Consider the following 24,280-nt stretch of genomic DNA (forward strand, 5'->3'; position numbering starts at 1 on the left):
GCAGTTGAGCTTTCTGGGGAAAGAGCCTCAGGAGGCATACTGCCAACCTATCAACATTAGGGAGCCGCCTCTCTGAACATGAGAGAAGGACTGCATTTCATACCCTGTTGCCAGAAGTTTGTACAGATAGTATATTTCATCTTCTAGAATAGCCTACAGACTCCTGTCTTTTCTTTGGGATCTCTCCAGAGACTGACAGCTTGCAGGTAAGAAAGAGGAGAATCATTGCTCTGGGACCCCTCATCTCCTTTTGCTTCCCCACAAAAGTAGAACGAATCAGAATGCTACTGTTGGATGTAAATAAGAATTTCTCAACTTGTTTGTGTTGAGAATTATGCCAGACAAAAAAGAAGCTCTTTCATTTCAGAAACGTGTATCAGGCACCTACTGTGCATAGGGCAATATCCTACTTCTGAGAGAAATTCTTCACAGGGTAAAACCAGGTTCTTGTTTTGAATTGGTAAATAAATGTGAAGAGAACTGGGAGCTTGCTCTTGGTAGAGGGATGACAGAAAATCTAACAGCCTTTAGAAGGAATCTGCTGGTTTGGATGACATATAACACAATTTATAGATGTACTATGTAAACATTATCCTATTTAACCCCCTAGTAACATTGTAAGGTAGTCAAATTTTTTGCCTTGGATAAATGATGACCAAGGAAATTAAGTGCCTTGCTTAGAGGTGCAAAGGGACAAGGTAGATTGTAGTAAGGGGACTGTAATACAGATGAGATTAATTGTAAATTTAAAACCATTAAAAATGTAATTTAAAAAAAGTCTCAGCTGTAACACTCTTATGATATTATTTGGTGTTTCCATCTATATTTTCATATTATATATGTGACTTATATAAACACACACATAAAAAGACTTTACATATCTGATTAGAATTTATATATTGTCAGTTTCTGCCTTTTTTGTGTTCGTCTTAAGTCTTCATATAGCAGCATATATATCATAACTTCCATGTTAATGGGTCTTAGAGTAGTAAAGTAATAATAGACAATTATTTATGTAAATTGTCTGAGATTGTGTCTGGTACTTCTCCACAAGTTGGTATGGCTTTAGAAAATTTTTGATAGGGAATTTTTCTTCATTTGAGTTGTTTTCTTTGGATAAATTCCAAATATTGGAATGGTTTCATCAAAGGTTTCAAAGTGTCCTTTATAGGACTTTGTCCATTATCAGTGCTGGCAACCACTAAAATGTGCCAGTGCCCTTGAATCTCCTCAGTTTCAGTCAAATGCATTTGTTGCACATCATATGTGTTTTTAGTGTGTGTGTGTGTGTGTGTGTGTGTGTGTGTGTGTGTGCTGAAGGTTGTCACAAAAGTATTGGGCATTAATATTATATCCTCAGTAATCTGGCATCAAATTCAACTTGGCTTCGTAGTGACATGTGATCTTTTTGTGAGCTGCTTCTTTAAAAAAATTTTTTTTTAAAATGTTTATTTATTTTGAAAGAGAGAGAGAACATGAGCTGGTAGGGGCAGAAAGAGAGGGAGAGAGAGAATCCCAAGCAGGCTCCATGCCCTCAGCACAGACCCGATGCAGGGTTCAAGCCCACAAACTATGAGATTATGACCTGAGCCGAAATCAAGAGCCATCCACTTAACTGACTGAGCCTCCCAGGTGCCCCTTGTGAGCTGCTTCTATCTAGCGTCAGATTAATTTTCAGAAATGTTATATTTCTACTGCCTTGATAGCTTCCAAGATACGGCATGGCTGCATCTATTCTGGCCTGAGGCTTTTTTCAAAGAAGCATCTGGTACAAGCTTGCATGCCCAGAACATAGTAGGCCGTCTATAGGTACCTGTTGAATGAATAAATGAGTCTTTGCCCCTGGTAAGTGGAGAGACTAATTAGATGGTTATGTTGATATAAATACTTCATACACTCAATCATTCAACAGACATTTACTGAGTCCTTACTATGTCTCAGATGTTGTAAAAACACTATGGAAAACAGTATGCAGGTTCCTCAAAAAATCAAAAATAGAACTACCGTATATGGTCCAGCAAACCCACTTCTGGGTATATATCTGAAGGTGATGAAATCACAATATCAAAGAGATATCTGTACCCACATGTTTACTGCAGCATTATAGACAATAACCAAAATGTGGAAACAGCCTACGTGTCCAGAGATAGATGAATGGATACAGAAAATGTGGTATACACAGACAATGGAATATTATCCAGTTATGAGAAAGAAGGAAATCTTGCCATTTGTGACAACATGGATGGACTTTGAGGGCATTATGCTAAGTGAGATAAGTCAGATAGAGAAAGACACTGTACGATCTCACTAATGTGTAGAATCTAAAAAAAGCCAAAATGAAAGAAACAGAATAGAATAGTGGTTGCCAGGACTGGGGGTTGGAGGTAATGGGAAGATGTTGGTCAAATGGTACAGACTTCCAGTTGTAAGATAGGGGCACCTGGGTGGCTCAGTCGGTTGAGTGTCTGACTCTTGGTTTCTGCTCAGGTCATGATCTCATGGTTTGTGAGATAAAGCCCTGAGTCAGGCTCTGCACTGACAGTGTGGGGCCTGCTTAGGATTCTCTCTCTCCCTCTCTGTCACATGAAGTCCCTCCCCTGCTCACATGAATTCTCTCACTCTTTCTCTCAAAACAAATAAATAAACAAAAACAAAATTAGAAAAAGATAAATAAGTTCTGGGGATCTAATGTGCAGTATGGGGACTATAACTAATATTGTATTATATACTTGAAAGTTGTTAATAAAGTGGATCTTAAATGTCCTTACAACAAAAAGAGAGGTAATTAGGTGATATAATGGAGGTGTTAACCAACATTATTGTGGTAATCATTTCACAAGTTATCTGTGTATCAAATAATCACATTGCACACATTAAATGTACACAATGTTAGTGTCAATTATATTTCAGTAAAGCTGAGGGAAAAAAAAGAAAAAACAAAGATACAACCACTGCCTTAGTGGTTCTGGTCAAGACTCCCTTCAAATCACAAAAGGAATTCTTTAAGTTAAGTGAAAGGACTGTTTCACTGGCAAAAATCCAAATAGCTGACAAGAATCTGGGGAAAAGGAGCACATATGAAAAAACCAAAACGTTATTTCTCACCATGTTAAAGCTGAAGCTCAGAGGGACAGGAATCTTATTAGTTCTTGCCGACTTTGGCCTTGGTAGATTGAATGTCCTGAAGGACAGATTCCTTCATTAGGAAGCTAAACACCCTGGCCCAGATGACAGAGAAACTGAAGGTAAACCCAGGGGACAGTGAAACATTTGCCAGCCCAGCTGCAGCCTCATGTCATGAAGTTAGCAACTAAATGCCTGATGCTTCAATTCTGCCCTACAAATCTCCCCTAGGAACTCTCATGTGGCCCACTCTAGAGGGCAATATGCAAGGCAGGGAATTCCAGGAAAGGCAGTTCAGCCTAGGTCAGGCGACTGCCTTACAAAGCCACTAGAGTGAGCTTTTGATCAAGATTTAATGAATAAATCTTGAATAAATGAATGGATGAATAATAGATCAATTTGAACAGGGAGAATCCTCAGGCCATAATATCTACAAACGGATGAAAGGTCAAGCAGAGAAGGGATATTCTTTTATAGAGAGGAGTAAGCAAAGTTCATGGAGTGTTTTTCTGCAAGCAGATGATGGCTCAGGCTGAGGGTGGGTCAAAGTCCAGATTCCTATGTTTAGGGGAAATTCTTTACTGTTTTTTTTTTTAAAGTTTTTCTTTTTTTTTTTTTTTTTTTTAATTTTTTTTTTCAACGTTTATTTATTTTTGGGACAGAGAGAGACAGAGCATGAACGGGGGAGGAGCAGAGAGAGAGGGAGACACAGAATCGGAAACAGGCTCCAGGCTCTGAGCCATCAGCCCAGAGCCTGATGCGAGGCTCGAACTCACGGACCGCGAGATCGTGACCTGGCTGAAGTCGGATGCTTAACCGACTGCGCCACCCAGGCGCCCCTAGTCAACTGTTCTGAAGGATTAGTAGGGATAAACAGTCAACCTAACCATTTATGAAGAGTAAACAGGGCAGGAGAAAATCCAATCTGGGGAAGAGGGATGTAGAAGAGGCAGGACCAATATAGCTCAGAGAATGTTTTACACTGAGTTCAGCCTACTCTTTGTAGGGGCTGTTAAGAAGGGGTTACATATTGACTCAGCCTACAGGAAGAAGAGAAGTTTAACCAACATTTGGCTTGTTTTGATTTATCAGTGGGGATTCAGAATTCAGCTAATCCTTTACAGAGCAAATACTGGGAATTTGGAGGGTCAGTGTCTGGCTTTGTCATAGGTAAACAAGTGGGGTATCAATCCATGTTATTAAAGCAGATGGGAGGAAGGAAGATTCCTTGCAGTTAGCCATTCCAGGAACACAAAGTAGGTGGAAGGATTTCTTCAGCTGTTGCTGTTTTCCAGTAAAACAAGGACTTGGGTAAAACTCCATTTTGTAAGTCCCTCAGAGATTTGTATTTATTGAAATACATTTTGATCTCAGTCTTTTGGCCTGCCTTGAGAATTACCTCTACACATCTTCTTGCTTTACACACTTGAAGGGTATTATGTGTGTGTGTTCAAGTTTTTATTTAAATTCCAGTTAGTTAAGGGGTGCCTGGGTGGCTCAGTCTGTTGAGCGTCCGACTTTGGCTCAAGTCATGATCTTGCAGTTGACGAGTTCGAGCCCTACCTTGGGCTCTGTGCTGAAGGCTCACAGCCTGGAGCCTGCTTCTGATTCTGTGTCTCCCTCTCTCTCTGCCTCTCCCTGCTCATGCTCTGTATCTCTTTGTCTCAAAAATAAACATTAAAAACAATATTTTAATTCCAGTTAGTTAACATACACTGTAATATTAGTTTCAGTTGTACAATGTAGGGATTCAACAGTTCCATACGACAGCCAGTGCTCATAACAATAATGCATTCCTTAATCCCCAACACCTATTTCACCCATCATCCCCCACCCCCACACCTCCCTCCTGGTAACCATCAGTTTGTTCTCTACAGTTAAGAGTCTGTTTCTTGATTTTTCTTTCACTCCCTCTTTTCCCCCCTTTGCTCATTTGTTTTGTTTCTTAAATTTCACGAGTGAAATCATATGGCATTTGTGTTTCTTTCATTGACTTATTTCACTTAGCATAATACTCTCTAGTTCCATCTACATTGTTGCAAATGACAAGATTTCATTCTTTTTTATGGCTGATTAATGTTCCATTCCATATATATATATATATATATATATATATACACACACACACACACACACACACACACACACCCTCTTCTTTATCCATTCAACAGTCAATGGACATTTCGGCTGTTTCCATAATTTGGCTATTGTAGACAATGTTGTTATAAACATCGGGATACATATATCACTTTGAATTATTATTTTTGTTTTCTTTGGTAAATATCTAGTAGTGCAATTAATGGATTATAGGGTAGTTCTATTTTTAACTTTTTGAGTAACCTCCATACTGCTTTCCAGAGTGGCTGCACCAGTTTGCATTCCTAGCAACAGTGCAAGAGGGTTCCTCTTTGTCCACAGCCTCACCAGAACCTGTTGTTTCTTGTGTTGTTTAGTTTAGTCATTCTGACAGTTGTGAGGTGAAATCTCATTATAGTTTTGATTTTCATTTCCCTGATAATTAGTGATAGTTGAGCATCTTTTCATGTATCTGTTGGCCATCTGTATGTCTTCTTTGGAAGAATGTCTATTCATATCTTCTGCCCATTTTTTTAATAGGATTTTTCATTGTCTGGATTTTGAGTTTTATAAGTTGTGTATATATTTTGAATATTAACCCTTTATCAGATACGTAATTTGCAAATATCTTCTCCCAGGGTGCTTGGGTGGCTCAGTTAGTTAAGTGTCCAACTTCAGCTCAGGTCACAACCTCACAGCATGTGGGTTCGAGTCTTGTGTCGAGCTCCAACAGCTCAGAGCCTGGAGCCTGCTTCTGATTCTGTCTCCCTGTATCTGCCCCTCCCCCACTCATGCTCTGTCTCTCTCTTTCTCTCTCAAAAATAAATATGAAATATCTTTTTCTATTCCATAAACTGTCTTTTAGTTTTGTTGATTGTTTCCTTCACCGTGCAAAAGCTTTTTATGTTGGTGAAATCCCAATTGTTTATTTTTGCTTTTGTTTCCCTTGGCTAAGGAGACCTATCTAGAAAGAAATTGCTATGGCTGATATCAAAGATGTTACTGCCTGTATTCTCCTCTAGGATTTTTATGGGTTCAAAAGGTCTTTTTAAGTCTTTCATCCACTTTGAATTTATTTTTGTGTGTAGTGTAAGAAAGTGGTCCAGTTTCATTCTTCTGCATGTTGCTGTCCAGTTTTCCCAACACACATTTGTTGAAGAGACTGTCTTTTTCCCATTGGATATTCTTTCCTGCTTTGTTAAAGATGAACTGACTATACAGTTGTGGATTTGTTTCTGTGTTTTCTATTCTGGTTATTGATCTATGTGTCTATTTTTATTTCAGGACCATACTGTCATCATCACTACAGCTTTGTAATATAACCGGAAGTCCAGAATTGTGATGCCTCCAGCTTTACGTTGGCTATTCAGGGTCTTTTGTAGTTCTGTACAAATTTTAGAATTGTTTGTTCTAGATCTGTGAAAAATGCTGGTGGTATTTTGGTAGAGACTGCATTAAGTATACAGATTACCTTGGGTACTATAAACATTTTAACAATATTTGTTCTTCCTATCCATGAGTCTGGAATGTTTTTCCATTTCTTTGTGTCATCTTCAATTTCTTTCATTAGTGTTTTATTGTTTTCAGAGTACAGGTCTTTCACCTCTTTGGTTATGTTTATTCCTAGATATCTTATTGTTTTTGGTGCAATTGTAAATGGGACTGATTCCTTAATTTCTCTTTCTACTGCTTAATTATTGGTGTACAGAAGTGCAACAGACTTCCATACAATGGTTTTGTATCCTGCAACTTTACTAACTTCATGTATTAGTTCCAGCAGTTTTTTTGGTGGAATCTTTTGGATTTTCTACATAGAGTATCATGTCATCTGCAAAGATGAACAAAGTTTTACTTCTTTCTTGCTGATTTGGATGCCTTTAATTTCTTTTTGTCATTTGATTTCTGTAGCTAGGACTTCCAGTACTATGTTAAATAACAATGGTGAGAGTGGACATCTCTGTCTTGTTCCTGACTGTAGAGTAATGCTCTCAGATTTTCCCCACTGATGATGACATTAGCTGTGGGTTTTCCATGTATGGCCTTTATTATGTTGAGGTAATGCTCCCTCTAAACCTACTTTATTGAGAGTTTTTATCATGAATGGATGCTGTACTTTGTCAAATGTTCTTTCTGCATCCATGGAGAGGATGATATGGTTCTTATCCTTTCTTTTATTAATGTGCTGTATCATGTTGATTGATTTGTGAATGTTGAACCACCCGTGCAGCCCAGGAATAAATCCCACTTGATCATGGTGAATGATTTTTTAAAAATGTGTTGTGGATTTGGTGTGCTAGTATTTTATTGAGAATTTCTGCTTCCATGTTTATCTGAGATATTGGCCTGTAGTTCTCTTATTTACTGAAGTCTTTATCTGGTTTTGGTATCATAGTAATGGCGGCCTCATAGAATGAATTTGGAAGTCTTTCTTCCTTTTCTTTTTTTTTTTTTGGAATAGTTTGAGAAAAATAGATATTAACTCTTCTTTAAGGGGCGCCTGGGTGGCTCAGTCAGTTGAGTATCCAACTTCAGCTCAGGTAATGAGCCCATGGTTCGTGAGTTTGAGCCCCACATCAGGCTCTATGCTGACAGCTCAAAGCCTGGAGCCTGCTTCAGATTCTGTCTCCCTCTCTCTCTGCCCCTCCCTCACTCACATTCTGTCTTTCTTCCAAAATAAATAAACATTAACAAATATTTTTTTTTAATTTTTTTTTCAACGTTTATTTATTTTTGGGACAGAGAGAGACAGAGCATGAACGGGGGAGGAGCAGAGAGAGAGGGAGACACAGAATCGGAAACAGGCTCCAGGCTCTGAGCCATCAGCCCAGAGCCTGATGTGGGGCTCGAACTCACGGACCGTGAGATCATGACGTGGCTGAAGTCGGACGCTTAACCGACTGCGCCACCCAGGCGCCCCAACAAATATTTTTAAATAAATATTTGGTAGGGTCACCTGGGTGGCTCAGTTGGTTAAGCATCTTAATCTTGATTTTGATTCATGTCTTGATGTCATGATTCTGAGATCAAGCCCTCCATGGGGCTCCCCACTGGGTGTGGAGCCTGCTTGGGATTCTCACTCTCCCTCTCCCTCTGCACCACTCATGCTGAATGAATGAATGAATGAATGAATGAATGAATAAATAAATAAATAAATAAATAAATAAATAAATATTTGGTAGAATTTACCTGTGAAGCCATCTGGCCCTGGACTTTTTGTGTTGGGAGTTTACAGATTGGATTGTTTACTGATTCAATTTCTTATTAGTTTGTTCAAGTTTTCTGTTTCCTTCTGTTTCAGTTTTGGTAATTTATATGTTTGTAGAAATTTATCAATTTCCTCCAGGTTGTCAAATTTGTTGGCATATCATTTTTCATAATATTCTCTTATGATTTTTTGTATTTCTGTGCTTTTGGTTGTTATTTCTTCTCTTCCATTTGTGGTTTTATATTATTTGGATCCTTTCTCTTCTCTTTGATAAGTCTGGTAGAGGTCTATCAATTTTATTGATGTTTAAAAAGAACCTGCTCCACTTCATTTATATGTTCTATTTTTTCTTTTTTTTTAGTTTCTGTATCATTTGTTTATACTCTAATCTATATTATTTCCCTCCTTCTTCTGAATTAGGCTTCCTTTGTTCTTTTTCTAGCTCCCTAGGTGTAATGTCAGGTTGTTTATTTAACATTTTTGTTGCTTCCTGCGGTAAGCCTGTATATACTTTCCTCTTAGGACTGCTTTTGCTGCATCCCAATGGTGTTGGACCATCGTGTTTCATTTATATTATTTCCATGTATTTTTAAATTTCTTCTTTGATTTCCCAATCCCATTCTTTGTTTAGTAGCATGTTGTTTAGTCTCTCTTCTTCCTCCTCCTCCTCTTCCTCCTCCTCTTCTCCTTCTTCTTTGACTCCTATAATACCAATGTTATTACATTTGATGGAGTTGTTGAATTCCCTAAGTCTACTCTCATGTTCCATAATTCTTCTTTCTCTCTGTTGTTCAGTTTCATTATTTTTTATTATTTTGTCTTCTATATCACAAATTCATTCCTCTGCTTCTTCCAGCCTGCTGTTCATTGCATTAAGCCTGCTTCCAATCTCATTTATTGCATTCTTCACCTCTAATTGATTCTTTTTAACTCTTTTACCTCTGAGGGAAGAGTCTCCCTGATGTCTTCTATTGCTTTCTCAAGCCCAGTGAGTATCTTTACAATTGTTGCCTTAAATTCTCCATCACCATATTACTTATATCTGCTTTACTGAGATCCCTGGCTGTAGCCATATCTTATTCTTTCATTTGGAATAAATTCCTCCATTTTGGCATTTTGTCTAAGTCTCTCTGAGTTCTTCTGTGTGTTAGAAAAACCAGCAATTTCTCCTGATTCTGAAAGTAATGGCCTTATGAAGAAGAGATCATGTAGTGCCTAGGGCCTGGAATTTCAGGGTATGACTCTGGTGTGTGCTGAGTGTGCTCTGCTGTCGTGTTGTGGTTGCTTTATTCTTATGACCAGTCATCTGCAGGTGCTCTCCTTGCCTGAAGTGAGCAGTGTTTGATCTCTTGCTGAAATGTGGTGAGTTTTAACTAGGTGTGCTCTGGTCCACTTGTGAAATGAGACCCCACACCAACTCTACCAAAACTGAGACCCTGCAGGACTCTCTGGTTGGGAGACGTGGTGTGCGAGGGGGTTTGTGCTGGTCTTTTGTGGGAGAGAACTGTCACCCTGGGATGAGGCAAGCTTGACTGAGAAAGGCAGACCCGTGAGAGGATAGGAGGGAGGAGCTTGGTGTTAGGCAGGTTAGGCAGCTACTGTCTGTGCTGAGCTGCTTTCTGCAGGTAGGTCTGTGTTTATGCATGGGGGATGGAAATGGTGTCTGCCAAGCCTGCTGATCTTTAAAACTCCAAGTTTTAAGTGCTGCTAGTTGCAAGAATTCACAAAAATCAGCCCCTCTCATTTTGCAAGCCAATGGCTTTGGGGAAATGTTCTCCTTGTACATTCCCCTGTGTGTTCCTCCCTCTCTTGCCTTTGTCCATGACCAAGGCTCCCTCTCTTCTGCTGCACCCACTATTCATTTTTCCCCCAAACCATGTCTCTGCACTTCCTACCTTCCTTGATGTGGCCTCTTCTCTCCCCTAGTTGTGGAGTTTGTTCTGCTAGTCTTCGGGTAGATTTCTGGGGTATTTAGGATGATTGAATACTTATTTAGTTGTGTTTGTGGGATGAAAGAAGCCTAGAGTCCTCCTACTCTGCCATCATCTTCCTCTCTCTGACCCCTGAAGGATATTGTTGAGAACTTACCCTATAAAACTGTTACCTATTATAGCAATGATTTCTAAATGTGGCTGCATAAGAAAATCATCTGGAGAAGTGTTGGAGGGAATGAAGAGAAATTGGAACTCATACACTGTTAAGGGAATATAAAATAGTTCAGCCACTTTGGAAAGATGTCGGAAGCATTTGATAAAGTTAAACACACGCTTACTATATGACCATGCAAGTGCACTTCCACATGTTTACTCAAGAGAAATAAAAGCATTTGTTCAAACACACTGGTCTAAGTAGCTTACCTGTACTGATTTATATAATTGTCACAACCACTTTATGGGACAGGCACTATGGTCACTGCCGTTTTATAGATGAGAAAATGAAGACACGGACAAGTAACTTGCCTAACATCATACAGCTTCTAAGTGGCAACCTCAGGTGTGTCATGGATGGAAACTTAATCTCAAAGATGCTCATGCATGTTTAGATAATATATATGGTAATCTTAGTGCATCCTTAACTATTGGTATTCTGGGTGATATGAAAATTAAAATAATGATATCATAAAGAGGGATGCCTGGGTGGCTCAGTCGGTTAAACGTCTGACTTTGGCTCAGGTCATGATCTCGTGGTTTGTGAGTTTGAGCCCTGCGTCGGGCTCTGTGCTGACAGCTCGGAGCCTGGAGCCTGCTTCAGATTCTGTGTCTCCTTCTGTCTCTGCCCTTCCCCCACTTGCACTGTCTCTGTCTACCAAAAATAAATAAATGTAAAAAAATTAAAAAACTATACCATAAAGATTTTTTAAAGTTTAGAAAATATTGAAAAATAATTTCAGAAAGAGGGATCTGTGCTTTCTGTCAGTCTTATTCTTCCTAGGAGTCAATGAAGAATTCAGTGAATGGGACACTAATAAAACAGCAGGAATGAAGGCCTGGCCATTAGCTAGAACAGCCTTTTGTTTCTGTTTTGTGTCTTTGTATGTCTGCTATCACTTCTCATTCCTTGATATTTCCTCATCCTCTCTTTAGGGTAAGGCCAAGATGTACCACTTACAAGGCCCCCAAGTGCTGCAGATGCTAAAGAAATCCTTGAGGAAGAGCCTCCCTGAGTCCTTAAAGGTGAGAGTAAAACACATGGGGAGAAAAAAAAAGGACTAGCAATGACCTATGAAAGAGGTAGGAGGGAGAATCAGTATTCTTTGAACACCTACTCTGTGCCAGGCACTCACTCATCTTGCATCTCATTTAGTTTACATCACTTCACTGCAAGGCAAGTCTTTCATATCCATGTAACCAAAGAGGAAATGCAAGCTCAGCTGTAGGACTTGACCAAGGTCACGCCACTAGTGAGTGGCAATCCTGTGATTTAAATCCACTATGATCTTTGCTGTGTGATAAACCAAAAACATCCCTTTGTCCCATTCCATGTGCCATTATATAACATTGGAAGATTTCCCAGAATTGCACAATTGGCTGAACACATTAATGTTTGATTTATTCTTTCTAAATAATCAAGTGCCTGAAAAAGTTAACCAGTATGATTCTCCTTTGAAATTAAGAGGCCAAATTCTATTTTGTCAAACCCCAAATGATTATGTTTAATTTGGGAATGAGACAGAAATTTCATTTTAGAAATAGATCAGTGATCGTGTACATAAAGAGGTAGGGTCTTTTTTTAGGGGGGGCAATAACATGTTGCAAAGGGACTAGAATATTACTGGGGATAAAGGTGCCATTGCACTATGATAAAGGTATCAATTCACCAAGAAGACATGAAAAATGCTGAAATGTATATACCTAACAACAGAGGTTCAAAGAACACGGGACAAAAACTGATAGAACTGAAAGAATAAATAGGTAAACCCATAGGTGTAATTAAAGATTTTGACATTAGGGGCGTCTGGGTGGCTCAGTCGGTTGGGCGTCCGACTTCGGTTCAGGTCATGATCTCGCGGTCTGTGAGTTCGAGCCCCGCATGGGGTTCTGTGCTGACAGATCAGAGCCTGGAGCCTGTTTCAGATTCTGTGTCTCCCTCTCTCTGACCTTCCCCCATTCATGCTCTGTCTCTCTCTGTTTCAAAAATGAATAAACGTTAAAAAAAATAAAAAAAAAAACCAAAAAACAAAACAAAACAAAAAAAAAGATTTTGACATTAAAGATTCTATGAGTAATTTATAGAATAGGCAGAAAGTCTATAACCTATATACAAGATCTGGAAAGTACTATGAACCAATTTAATTGATATTTACAGAGTACATCCCTCAACAATAGAAGAATACACATTCTTTTCAAGTGCACATGGAACATGTACAAAGATAGATCATATTTTTAAGACCTTTGAAAGAATTGAAATAATACCATGTATGTCCTCTTATCTTAAGTTTAATATGGTATTAAATATGCCAGGAGTAGGGAAGTACAGGGTGAGGTGTGGTCCTTTGTCATGGAACTTATCATTTCATTGGTCCTTGGTCTTTAGCATCTTTCCATACAATCTGCTGAAGCATTATGTTTCCAACTGCACTTAGCTCCCAAGGTCCACACTGGTATGCATTGCTGTATTTCCTTCCCTCACAACCACAGGGACCCTTCCAGTTTGGAGGATTTCTCTTTCTCAGACTCTACAATGTCCTTCTTGATAGCACTGGTGTTCGAATAAATGCTTGTGGAAAAGATTAAAAAACAGATTGCTGAATATGTGATATTCACAGACTTTGGTCAGCAAAACTCAGGTTCTTAGCACTGTTCTGTCTTTACTTATTAAATAGGTCAGAACTCACCCTTTCTGGAAAGCAATTTGGAGATATGTGTAAGAACAAAAAAGTCTTTAAACAGCAATTGACCTTTGACCCAGAAATTGCCCTTCTAATATTTCTAATAATAGACATATTTGCAAAGATTTATACAAAAAATTCCTTGAAGAATAAACTGTTAAACTAAAAAATTCAAAAAAGCTGAAATGACCAGCAATAGGAGATAGGAAAATTGAATTGGAGTTCTTTCATATGATGGATATTATGCAGTCATTAAAAATGGTTATGTAGATTTGTGTTTATTGATATGGAAATATACCCATAGTATAGTGTGTGTGGGGGGGGGTACATGTTAAACTAATATATATTAGGTAATTTCATTGCTTAAAAATTGTATGTGTATGGGACTCCTGGGTGGCTCAGTCAGTTGAGCATCCAACTTGGCTCCAGTCATGATCTTGCCGTCTGTGGGTTTGAGCCCCACAGCAGGCTCTGTGCTGACAGCTCGGAGCCTAGAGCCTGCTTCAAATTCTGTGTCTCTGTCTCTCTCTACTCCTCTCCTGTTTGCACTCTGTCTCTCTTGCTCTCAAAAATTAACATTAAAAATTTTATGTGTATTTGTAAATAAATGAAATAAAATGGAAAGCTATAACACTAAGTTCTACAATGTGATAGTCGATGATTTTTTTTTTTTAAATTTTAGGAGAGTGTGAGTCGGGGAGAGGGGCAGAGAGAGGGAGAGGGAGAGGGAGAGGGAGAGGGAGAGGGAGAGGGAGAGAGGGAGAGAGAGAGAGAGAGAGAGAGAGAGAGAGAGAGAGAGAGAGAGAGAAAATTAAGCTGAGCATGGAGCCTGCTGCTGGTATTGATCTCACAACCCTGGGATCATGATTAAGCCCAAATCAAGAGTCAGATGTTCAACTGACTTGAGCCAACCAGACACCCCTGATTTTTAATTAATCAATTTATTTACCTGGATATTTAACTATATTCATAATATTCTCATGGTTTGACTCCCAACCCTATTTCTATTTGGAGTAATGAAGTGGAATCTGAAGGTGGTTTCAACCATATGCCTTATAAGTTATCACCCTGATTTTGCAGAAATAATCCTTGTCCTGATCAAAAAAGGCACTTCACCAGCCCTTCTTAATAAGCTGACCCTCTGAGTTTTTTGGGTTGCTACAGGTTTATACAACTGTCTTCCACATGAACCAGGGAAACCCGTTCAAGTTAAAGGCCATGGTGGACAAATGGCCTGATTTTACAACAGTGGTTATCCGCCCTCAGGAGCAGGTAAGGTGCCAGATGTGGAATGAATAAGCTTTTGTGTTCATATTTGCTACTTGCCTACCATGCACCTGGCAATGTGGCAGACACAGGGGATATAGAAATGAATTGCATAATGGTGAAAAAGTCCTTGTTCTCAAGAAACTCACGGCTTGGAGGAAAAGACAGATAAGCAAATAAATTACAACATGGGGTGAAAATTGTACAAAAACATACAACATACAAGATACACACAGCAGCACTATCCAAGAGATGATTAAATCACCGAAGTCAGGGTGTACAAGGAGAGGATCAGAGCAACTTCCTAGTAGACATTTCACCAAAACTGGATTTTGAAGATCAATAGGTGTTTGACAGGCTGACAAGACTAGAGGGGCATTCTAAGCAGAAAAATGACACCCAAAAATATGTAAAGGTAAATATGAAGAGTTTTAAGGAAATGTAAACAACAAATTGCAATGCCTATATTTGGGAATACATTTTCAGTGCCAACTGATCACTCACACTAAATGGTTAATACATTTCAAATACAAATCTGTTATAAGCATATTGGAAAATATAAAGTAAAAATTTATGCATGCAAAATATGCAACCATATAATGTCATTTTAACATAAATTTTTTCAAATAAAATTTAAATGTATAGGGCTGTTTAAAAATACTGAACTTGGGGCGCCTGGGTGGCGCAGTCGGTTAAGCGTCCGACTTCAACCAGGTCACGATCTCACGCTCCGTGAGTTCGAGCCCCGCGTCGGGCTCTGGGCTGATGGCTCAGAGCCTGGAGCCTGTTTTCGATTCTGTGTCTCCCTCTCTCTCTGCCCCTCGCCCGTTCATGCTCTGTCTCTCTCTGTCCCAAAAATAAATAAACGTTGAAAAAAAAAATTTTAAAAATAAAAATACTGAACTAAACAGAATACAAAAATGAAGACATTTACATTAATTATTGAAATAATAAATGAAATTATTAGTGCATTTCTGTGCAACACCTTCTACCTTATTCTACCCCCTTGTTGGGTGGTTGTTTTCTGATCCCTTCCTTCATCTTCAAATAACCTAATCTTTCATTTGTTAAATTTCAGAGGATCTCTTTGAACAAATTTTGTGTTCAAATTTCATTTTTTTGAGGAATGTAAATTATTTTTTTAAATAATAGTGCATGTGGTTTACATTTTAAAGACATCATGTGTCCAATAAGAGGTTAACATCCAAAATATATGAAGAACTTCTACAACTCAACACTAAAAAAACAAATAACTCAATTAAAAAATTAGCAGAGGATCTGAATAGACATTTATTCAAAGAAGACATATAGATGGCCAATCGACACATGGAAAGATGCTCAATATTACTAATCATCAGGGAAATGCAAATTAGAACCAAAATGAGATGTCACTTTATACTTGTCAGAATGGTTAAAATAAAAGGCACAAGAAGCAAGTGTTGGAGAGGATGTGGAGCAAAAGGAACCTTCATACACTGTTGGTGGGAATGTATATTAGTGCAGTCTCTAAGGAAAACAGTATGGAGGTTCTTCAAAAAATTAAAAATAAAATTAGCATATGATCCAATAATTCTACTATTGGGTATTTACCCAAAGAAAATGAAAACATAAATTTGAAAAGATATATGCATCCCTATGTTTATTGTGGGATTATTTACAATAACCAAGATATGGAAGCAACTCAAGTGTCCATCAATAGATGAATGGATAAAGATGCGGTATATATATGTAATGGAATACTATTCAGCCATCAAAAAGAATGAAATCTTGTCATTTACAACAACATGGATGGGCTTAGAGGGTATAATGATAAATGAAATGAGTCAGAGAAAGACAAATACCATATGATTTCACTCATATGTGTTAAGAAACAAAACAAATGAACAAACAAAGAAAAAAGGGACAAACAAAAAGCAGACTCTTAAATACAGAGGACAACAGGGGCGCCTGGTGGCGCAGTCGGTTAAGCCTCCGACTTTGGCCAGGTCATGATCTTGCGGTCTGTGAGTTCGAGCCCCGCGTCAGGCTCTGGGCTGATGGCTCGGAGCTTGGAGCCTGTTTCCGATTCTGTGTCTCCCTCTCTCTCTGCCCCTCCCCTGTTCATGCTCTGTCTCGCTCTGTCCCAAAAATAAATAAATGTTGAAAAAAAATACAGAGGACAGCAAATGGTATCCAGAGGGAGGTGGGGGAGAGGATAGGTGAAAGAGGTGAAGGGGATTAAGAGTACACTTATCATGATGAGCACTGGGAAATGTATAGAATTGTTGAATCAATATATTGCATACCTGAAACTAATGTAATGTTGTATATTAATTATACTTTGAATTTAAAACATTTTAATGAAAAAATAAAGACACCATGTGTCTTTATTTTGTGTAGCTATATCATATATAAGTGAAAATTGTAATACAAGGTTACTTGTGTCAATTTCAACATTGTTACATTTATAATCCAATTTTTCTGAGATTCTTTTATTTATTTATTTTTTTGAGACTCCTTTAAAGAGAGTAAGATTTACTCTTGCAACAGAACCTTGGCTTTGACAATAATACTTTCTTTCTCCTGAGGATTACAGAATTATAGAAGAATGCTTTCTAAACAGTGCACATTTGATTGATTTGAAATTGCAAAGCAACATATAAATATCTAGTTCAGTATATTTTTCTTAATCATAGGTTGAGTAATTGATTAAATCCTTGACTTGTTTACATGATATAAATGATTCAGGAATAATGATTATATCAAGAAAAACATCACTATTTATAAGTTTATAATTTTTTTTGCACTTATTTATTTTTGAGAGACAGAGAGACAGAGCACAAGTGCAGGAAGGGCAGAGAGAAAAGGAGACACAGAGTCCGAAGCAGGCTCCAGGCTCTGAGTTGTCGGCACAGAGCCTGAGGTGGGGCTTGAACTCACGAACCATGAGATCATGACCTGAGCCAAAGTAGATGCTTAACTGACTGAGCCACTCAGGCACCCCCATAAGTTTATAAAATAGCACAGTATAATGAACTAAAGCCAAGTGTTCCAATCACTGGGTATAGATCAATTTGATTTATTCCACATTATCTAACCAAACAGGAAATGACAGATGATTTCGATCACTACACCAACACCTACCAAATCTATTATAAGAATCCCACAAACTGCCAAGAATTCCTTGGTGCATCAGATGTCATCAATTGGAAACAACATTTGCAGATCCAAAGTAAGTAAGGGATCTAGGAGGTATGCTGACTTCTGTGACTGTTCATGTTTACATCTGCAGGGTCACTTTTCATCCTGAGCACATTCCCTTACAGCCTTTACTTTCTCTTCCAAACCCCAGACACTCAGCTTGATGTTTATTCCTTGCATCAGCTGCTACCACCTCTTTAGTGGAGCAGAATTCAAACACTGCAAACTACGGAGTTGATACAAGGAACTGTGAGCAATGGAACTTATTGTTAGCTGAGCATTCATAATATATTTTGCTGACATATTCAGGATCCCTTACCATGATTAGGTGTGAGAGTAGAACTCCCCATCTGGCCATCCATTACTAGAAGAAGAATGACAGTTCCTTGTGCCACAGAGGACCTTCAGATCACACAGATAACTACCATGGTTATGAGTGTGCCTTACAGAGTCAGATTCTCTAGAATGGCATTCTTGCTCTGCCTGTTATTTGCTTTGTAATTTGAGCAAGTGATGTAACTTATCTGTTACTCAGTTTCCTTACATGTAGAAAGTGAGGATAGTATAACAGAAATACCCAAAACATAGGGTCAATGGAAGAATTAAATGTGGTATTAGACCAATACGTTGGCATGAAGTATGTGCACACTCAAGGTTGGCTACTGCTTTTAAATACCATTGTCCCATTGATTTCACAATGATAAAGTCAGGATCTCTACTACTATCTGTCTTACATAAGAGGAAGTTGCTCAAGGAGTGACTTGGCTATGGTCACATGGTTAATGGCAACACCAGAAGCAACACTGTCCGACTTTAAACTCTGCATACTTCCACCAGGAAGCTTCTTCAGTGTCTACAGGGGGAATTACTTCTCACCTTACCTTACCCCTTTCTAGGTTCACAGTCCAGCCTGAATGAGGTGATACAAAACATTGCAGCTGCTAAATTGGTCAAGGTCAAGCAAGATCAAGCCATTATGTATATGCTGTCTGAGACAGCAAGTAAACTGATCCCTTCCCTGCTGGAGGCAAAGAACTTACCTCCTAAATCTGGCAGACCCAAGGCCATGTGAGTTTGAAAAAAGATGCTCTGCATTACTCTCATCTTTCTGTATGGAAGTGGCCTCCCAACTTCTCTCCCTATGTTCACTCTTGCCTCCCTACAATCCATTTCCAGGGTGATCCTTTTGGTATGTGACAAGGACTATGTCAATTCATCCGCTTAAAAGCCATCACTGTTTTTCGTTCACATACCCATTATGGACCTTCAGGGTCCTGTAAAACCTGTAATCCACCACCTCTTGGATTTCACCTTGTTTCTCTTGCTCACTCCCACCAGTAGCTCTGGCCTTCTTTCTGAGACTTGTTCTCATACACTCACCCATGCCTTTGGACGATTGCATTTGCTTAAAATGTCCTTTCCTCTCATCTTTACATATCTGCTTCTTTCTTGCCATTCACTCTCTCAAAACTCATTTCCTTAGAGAGTTCTCTGCAGAACAACCTAAAACTACCCTTTCCTGTAATTCTTCATCACAAAACCCAAGTTTTATTTTCCTCGGTGCACTTACCATTATCCAAAATCAGCTTCTTTGTGTTTTATTGACCTGTTTGCTATTTGATCCTCCCCTGCAACATTTCAAACTCCACTATTTATGGAGGGACACTATTTATGTTGTTCACCAATAAGTTTTCAGTAGCCAGAACAGAACAGAAAACACTGCTTTGTAAATATGCATTCAATGAATTTGCTTCTCAGAGCAAAAGTTTTCCAATATGGAGAACTTAAACATATTATATATTTCCTTCCACTGATGCCTGAATAGAATTAAAACTGATATAGGGATTTGATCTGCAGATGTCCAATCCTGTGGCCCTGTGTGTGTTAATATGTCTGGAAAAGCTGTATTCATACTGTATTGCACCTAACACCTGAAAGACACCTCTAAATCTACAATCTCATTTGATTCTCTTGTCTATCCCATGAGATAAACAAGGTAGAAGACATTATCCCCATTTTCCTGACAGAAGATAGGTTCAGTTAATGAAATAGCTTGTTCAGGTACTGTGGATGGTTAAGGGCATAACTGGAGCTCACTGGTAGATCTCATTCCACCTTGTGGGATCTTTCCAGGACACCTCCCAAAGCCCTTTCACCCCCCTGCAGCAGCCTTCAGACTTCAGTGTTCTGTAACATGCGGCTTGCCTTCACTTCACACCATTGCCTCTCTCTGGACTTCAGCTTTCCCACAGTGGCTAAGGATTCTGTGACACAGGGGCGCCTGGGTGGCGCAGTCGGTTAAGCGTCCGACTTCAGCCAGGTCACGATCTCGCGGTCCGGGAGTTCGAGCCCCGCGTCGGGCTCTGGGCTGATGGCTCAGAGCCTGGAGCCTGTTTCTGATTCTGTGTCTCCCTCTCTCTCTGCCCCTCCCCCGTTCATGCTCTGTCTCTCTCTGTCCCAAAAATAAATAAACGTTGAAAAAAAAAATTAAAAAAACAAAAATTAAAAAAAAAAAAAAAAGGATTCTGTGACACCAACATTCCAAGATCCCAAGATTCTAAGCTCTGGCTTTGCAGCTTGCTAGCATATGCTTTGGGGGCACTTGTTTATTTTCTGCTTACCTATTCTTATGTGTAGAACAGGGATGTTATCAATTCTCTCATCTTAAGTGGAGAATCACAACAGTGACTAATGCTTAGTGACACAGCATTAATTAATGCTTAATTTTTGTGTAATTCTTATTTTTTGCGTGGCACAGGTCCTAGGTACTTATCATGCAATAGCTCTTATATTATTTGACAGAGGTGCTATTAATCCCCCACTTATGTTAATGTCTCATTTTATAAAAAAGATTATTATTTCAGGCAATCTGGTTGCAGAATCTATACCTTTATCTGTGTTCTTTTCCCTTGTTCTCAATAGTAACCAAGAGATGTTTAAACTCTCCTCCCTGGATGTTACCCACACTGCCTTGGTGGATAAATTCTGGCGTTTTGGTGGGAATGAGAGGAGCCAGAGATTCATCGAGCGCTGTATCCAGACCTTCCCCACCTTCTGCCTTCTGGGGCCTGAGGGGACCCCTGTATCCTGGAGCCTGATGGATCAGACAGGAGAGATACGGATGGGGGGTACTGTGCCTGAGTACCGGGCCCAGGGTCTCTCCACCTATGTCATAGATGCTCACATCCGCACTATGGACAAACTTGACTACCCTACATATTACCATACACTTATAACCAACAAAATCACACAGAAAATAAGTCACCGTCTGCGCCATATCATCATGCCCTGTGACTGGAACCAGTGGCACTGTGAGCCTCTGTGACGCAGTCCTGAACACAAGACAGTGTTGGATGGGCTGATGTGGCAGGAGGAGTGTATGGGTGGATGGAGAGAAATAATAAATTGTAACTAGCTTTAAAGTAGTGTGTGTTGTCTAGGCTCTGGAAAACAGTGTGAATGGTCAACAGAACCACCACAGTCCTTGCTCTCAAACCACTCATGGACTCCCCTTTGGGTCCAGCAGACCTGCCATGGCCAGACTCTCCTATAGTGGACCCTGCTTTTGTCTAGTTTCCTGCACCTCTGGGTACCAGTGACACTCTTTATTCATTTGCATGCTGCCCTAATGCTTCTCCTGTCTTACAAGTGGATAATTGCTAATGAGCATATCTTGCCCCTTTTGCCAAGATGTGGTATTACCTTAAGTGTAGTCTAATTTTCCTCTTTTTTGCTTTACCCTCCCTCTCTCTGTCCCCCACCCCCAGCCAGCTTCACTGAGGTATAATTGACAAATAAAATTGTAATCTCTTTAAAGTATGAAACATGGTGATACACACACACACACATACACACACACACACACACACACACACACACACACACACACACACGTTGTGGAAGGATTCCCACAACTATGGGAAATAAGCTTAGGAACTCCCTGAGCTTGCACCGATGGGTTAATAAGGCATAAAGAATTAGAAAGCCATAGGATGAACACACCCAAGTTTGGGTAAACAAGATTAGGTAAATGGGGTAAAGACCCCCAGTATAGGACAAAGATATAGGAACAGGAAACCTCTGGATGAAAACATCAAAGATTAGGTAAATAAGATTAGGTAAACAGGGCAAAGGCCCCAGTATAGGACAAAGGTTTGGGACAATAGCAGAAAGTTGCTTCCAAGGGAAGGAAGGACCAAATTAAGTAAACAGGTAAATAGGGCTATAGACCACAGCGGGCAAAGTTGCCTATAGTGGAGCTAAGTAGCAAAAGAAAGATGCCTTGTTGACCCTGAGGTGGCATGCTCTGTCTTTCTTGTCCCCTAGGCCAGTTTAGGTAAACACAGGTGGGGCTTCATGTCTGCTGTAAACAACCATCCGCCCAGCACCAGGATTTTGTTTTATATTGACCCAAACTCCTAACACTGCATATCTTCAAAACCCCCTCTCCCCCACGCCCATAAGTTAATTCACAGTTTCATTGTCTCTTTGTGCACATCCATCACGCTTGTAAGCCTTCTGATCTTAATTAAAATGTAGCAAGGACCCTTATTCAGGGCTCTTGTCTCCTCCTGGACATTAGCCTCTCTTGCGTTTTCATTTCCTGCATCCTGCTCTCTTGCTGGACAAGAGAGAACTCCAGACCCAGAGTCTACAACACACAACCAAGTTGATTAATACTTCCATTACTTTATATATTTACCGTGTGTGTGTGTGTGTGTGTGTGAGAGAGAGAGAGAGAGAGAGAGAGAGAACACATAATATCTAATCTTTTAGCAAATTTCAATGACACATTAAAGAATTTTCAACAATAGTCACCATCCTATACATTACATCCTTAGAACAATTCATCTTAAAATTGAAAATTTGAACCCTTTTATGAGCCTCTCCACAGTTCCTCCACATCCCAGCCCCTGGCAACCATCATTCTACTGTTTATATGATTTCTAAAAGTTTCAAAAATCCTGTTTTTGTTTGTGTTTTTAGATTCCACACATAAGTAATACCATGCAGTATTTGTCTTTATCTGTCTCATTTCACTAGCATAATGTCCTTCAGAATCATCCATGTTATCACAAATGGCAGGACATCCTTCTTATTTTATACTTTAACAATATTCCTCTCTCTCTCTCTCTCTCTCTCTCTCTCTCTCTCTCTCTCTGTGTGTGTGTGTGTGCGTGTGTGTGTGCGTGTGTATCACATCTTCTTTATTCATTCAACTAAATGGACACTTAGCTTGTTTGCATGACTTTACTATTGTGAACAATGCTGCAGTGAACATGGGAATGTAGAAATCTCTCCTAGATAGTGATTTCATTTCCTTTCTATATAATACCCAGAAGTAGGATTTCTGAATAATATGAAGGTCTATTTTTAATTTTTTGAAGAACCTCCCCTCTGTTTTCCATAGAGGCTGTAACACTTCACATTCCCACCAACAGTACACAAGGGTTCCATTTTCTGCAAATCCTTGCCAGTCTCTGTTATTTCTGGATAACAGAAACCTGACAGGTGTGAGGTAATATCTCGCTGTGGTTTTGATTTGCCTATCCTGATGATTCGTGAGGAGCATCCTTTCACGTACATGTTGGCCATCTGTGTATCTTCTTTGGAAAAATGTCTTTTCCAGTCCTCTGCTCATTTTTTCGTTGGCTTATATGGGGTTTTGTTTTGTTTTGCCCTTGAGTTGTATAAGTTCATTATTTATTTTGGATATTAACCTCTTACTAGATATATAGTTTGCAAATATTTTCTCCCATTTCATACCATGCCTTTTATTTTGTTGATGGTTTCCTTTGCTGTGCAGAAACTTTTTAGCTTGATATAATCCCACTTATTCATATTTGTTTTTATTGTGTTTTTGGTGTCAAATCCAAAAAACTGCTGCCAATACCAATGTGAAGGAGTTTTTTTCCCCTATGTCTTCTAGTTTTATGGTTTCAGATCTTATGTGTAGGTCTTTAATTCATTTTGAGTTGATTTTTTGTATATAGTGTAAAATAGTGGTCCAATTTCTTTCTTCCTTCCTTCCTTCCTTCCTTCCTTCCTTCCTTCCTTCCTTCCTTCCTTTTTCTTTCTTTCTTCTTTTTTTTTGCATGTGGATATCCAGTTTTCTCAACATTGTATATTGAAGAGACTGTCCTTTCTCTATTATATATTCTTGACAATTTTGTTAACAATTACCTGACCATACCTACATGAGTTTATTTCTGGGCTCTCTATTCTGTTTCCCTAATCTATGTGTCTGTTTTTATGCCAATACTATACTGCTTTGTTATTATAGTTTTATAACATAGTTAGAAGTCAGAAAGTGCAATATCTTCTGCTTTGTTCTTCTTTCTCAGCATCTTTTTTGGCTATTTGGCTTTTGTGGTTCCATACACATTTTAGGATTGTTTTTTTTCTATTTCTATTGGAATTTTGATAAAGATTGTATTGATAAAGATTGCTTTTGGTAGAATGGAGGACATCTGTATAATAACAATTTTTCCAGTCCATGAACACAGAATCACTTTCCATTTATTTGCATCTTCTTAAATTTCTTTCATTAATCTTTTAATAGTTTTCAGTGTACAGATCTTTGACCTTTTTAATTAAAACTC

General features: G+C 39.0%; 1 protein-coding gene and 1 long non-coding RNA gene across 4 annotated transcripts in view; one reads left to right on the forward strand and one right to left on the reverse strand.

Moving 5' to 3' along the window:
- LOC121043387 (glycine N-phenylacetyltransferase-like) lies at positions 1 to 21,100 on the forward strand. Of its 3 annotated transcripts, none has more exons than XM_040495067.1 (6): positions 10 to 206; positions 11,488 to 11,577; positions 14,397 to 14,504; positions 17,583 to 17,709; positions 18,575 to 18,746; positions 20,601 to 21,100. In XM_040495067.1, the coding sequence occupies exons 2-6, from the start codon at positions 11,500 to 11,502 to the stop codon at positions 21,001 to 21,003; spliced, it is 888 nt and encodes a 295-aa protein (XP_040351001.1). In that variant the 5' UTR covers positions 10 to 206; positions 11,488 to 11,499; the 3' UTR covers positions 21,004 to 21,100. The 3 variants fall into 3 exon arrangements, with proteins under 3 accessions (XP_040351003.1, XP_040351001.1, XP_040351002.1); XM_040495068.1 differs by lacking the exon at positions 10 to 206 and adding an exon at positions 4,428 to 4,449; XM_040495069.1 differs by lacking the exon at positions 20,601 to 21,100 and having other exon boundaries at positions 1 to 206; positions 18,575 to 18,750.
- The window catches only part of LOC121043388 (uncharacterized), a 25,337-nt gene continuing 13,877 nt past the window's right edge, over positions 12,821 to 24,280 (reverse strand). The window contains exon 2 of the long non-coding RNA XR_005796821.1: positions 12,821 to 13,120. This is a non-coding gene — a long non-coding RNA (uncharacterized LOC121043388). The remainder of the gene's footprint in view (positions 13,121 to 24,280) is intronic.

Source organism: Herpailurus yagouaroundi, unplaced genomic scaffold (assembly GCF_014898765.1).
Source record: "Herpailurus yagouaroundi ecotype Mexico unplaced genomic scaffold, PumYag 187, whole genome shotgun sequence".
NCBI lineage: Eukaryota > Metazoa > Chordata > Mammalia > Carnivora > Felidae > Herpailurus > Herpailurus yagouaroundi.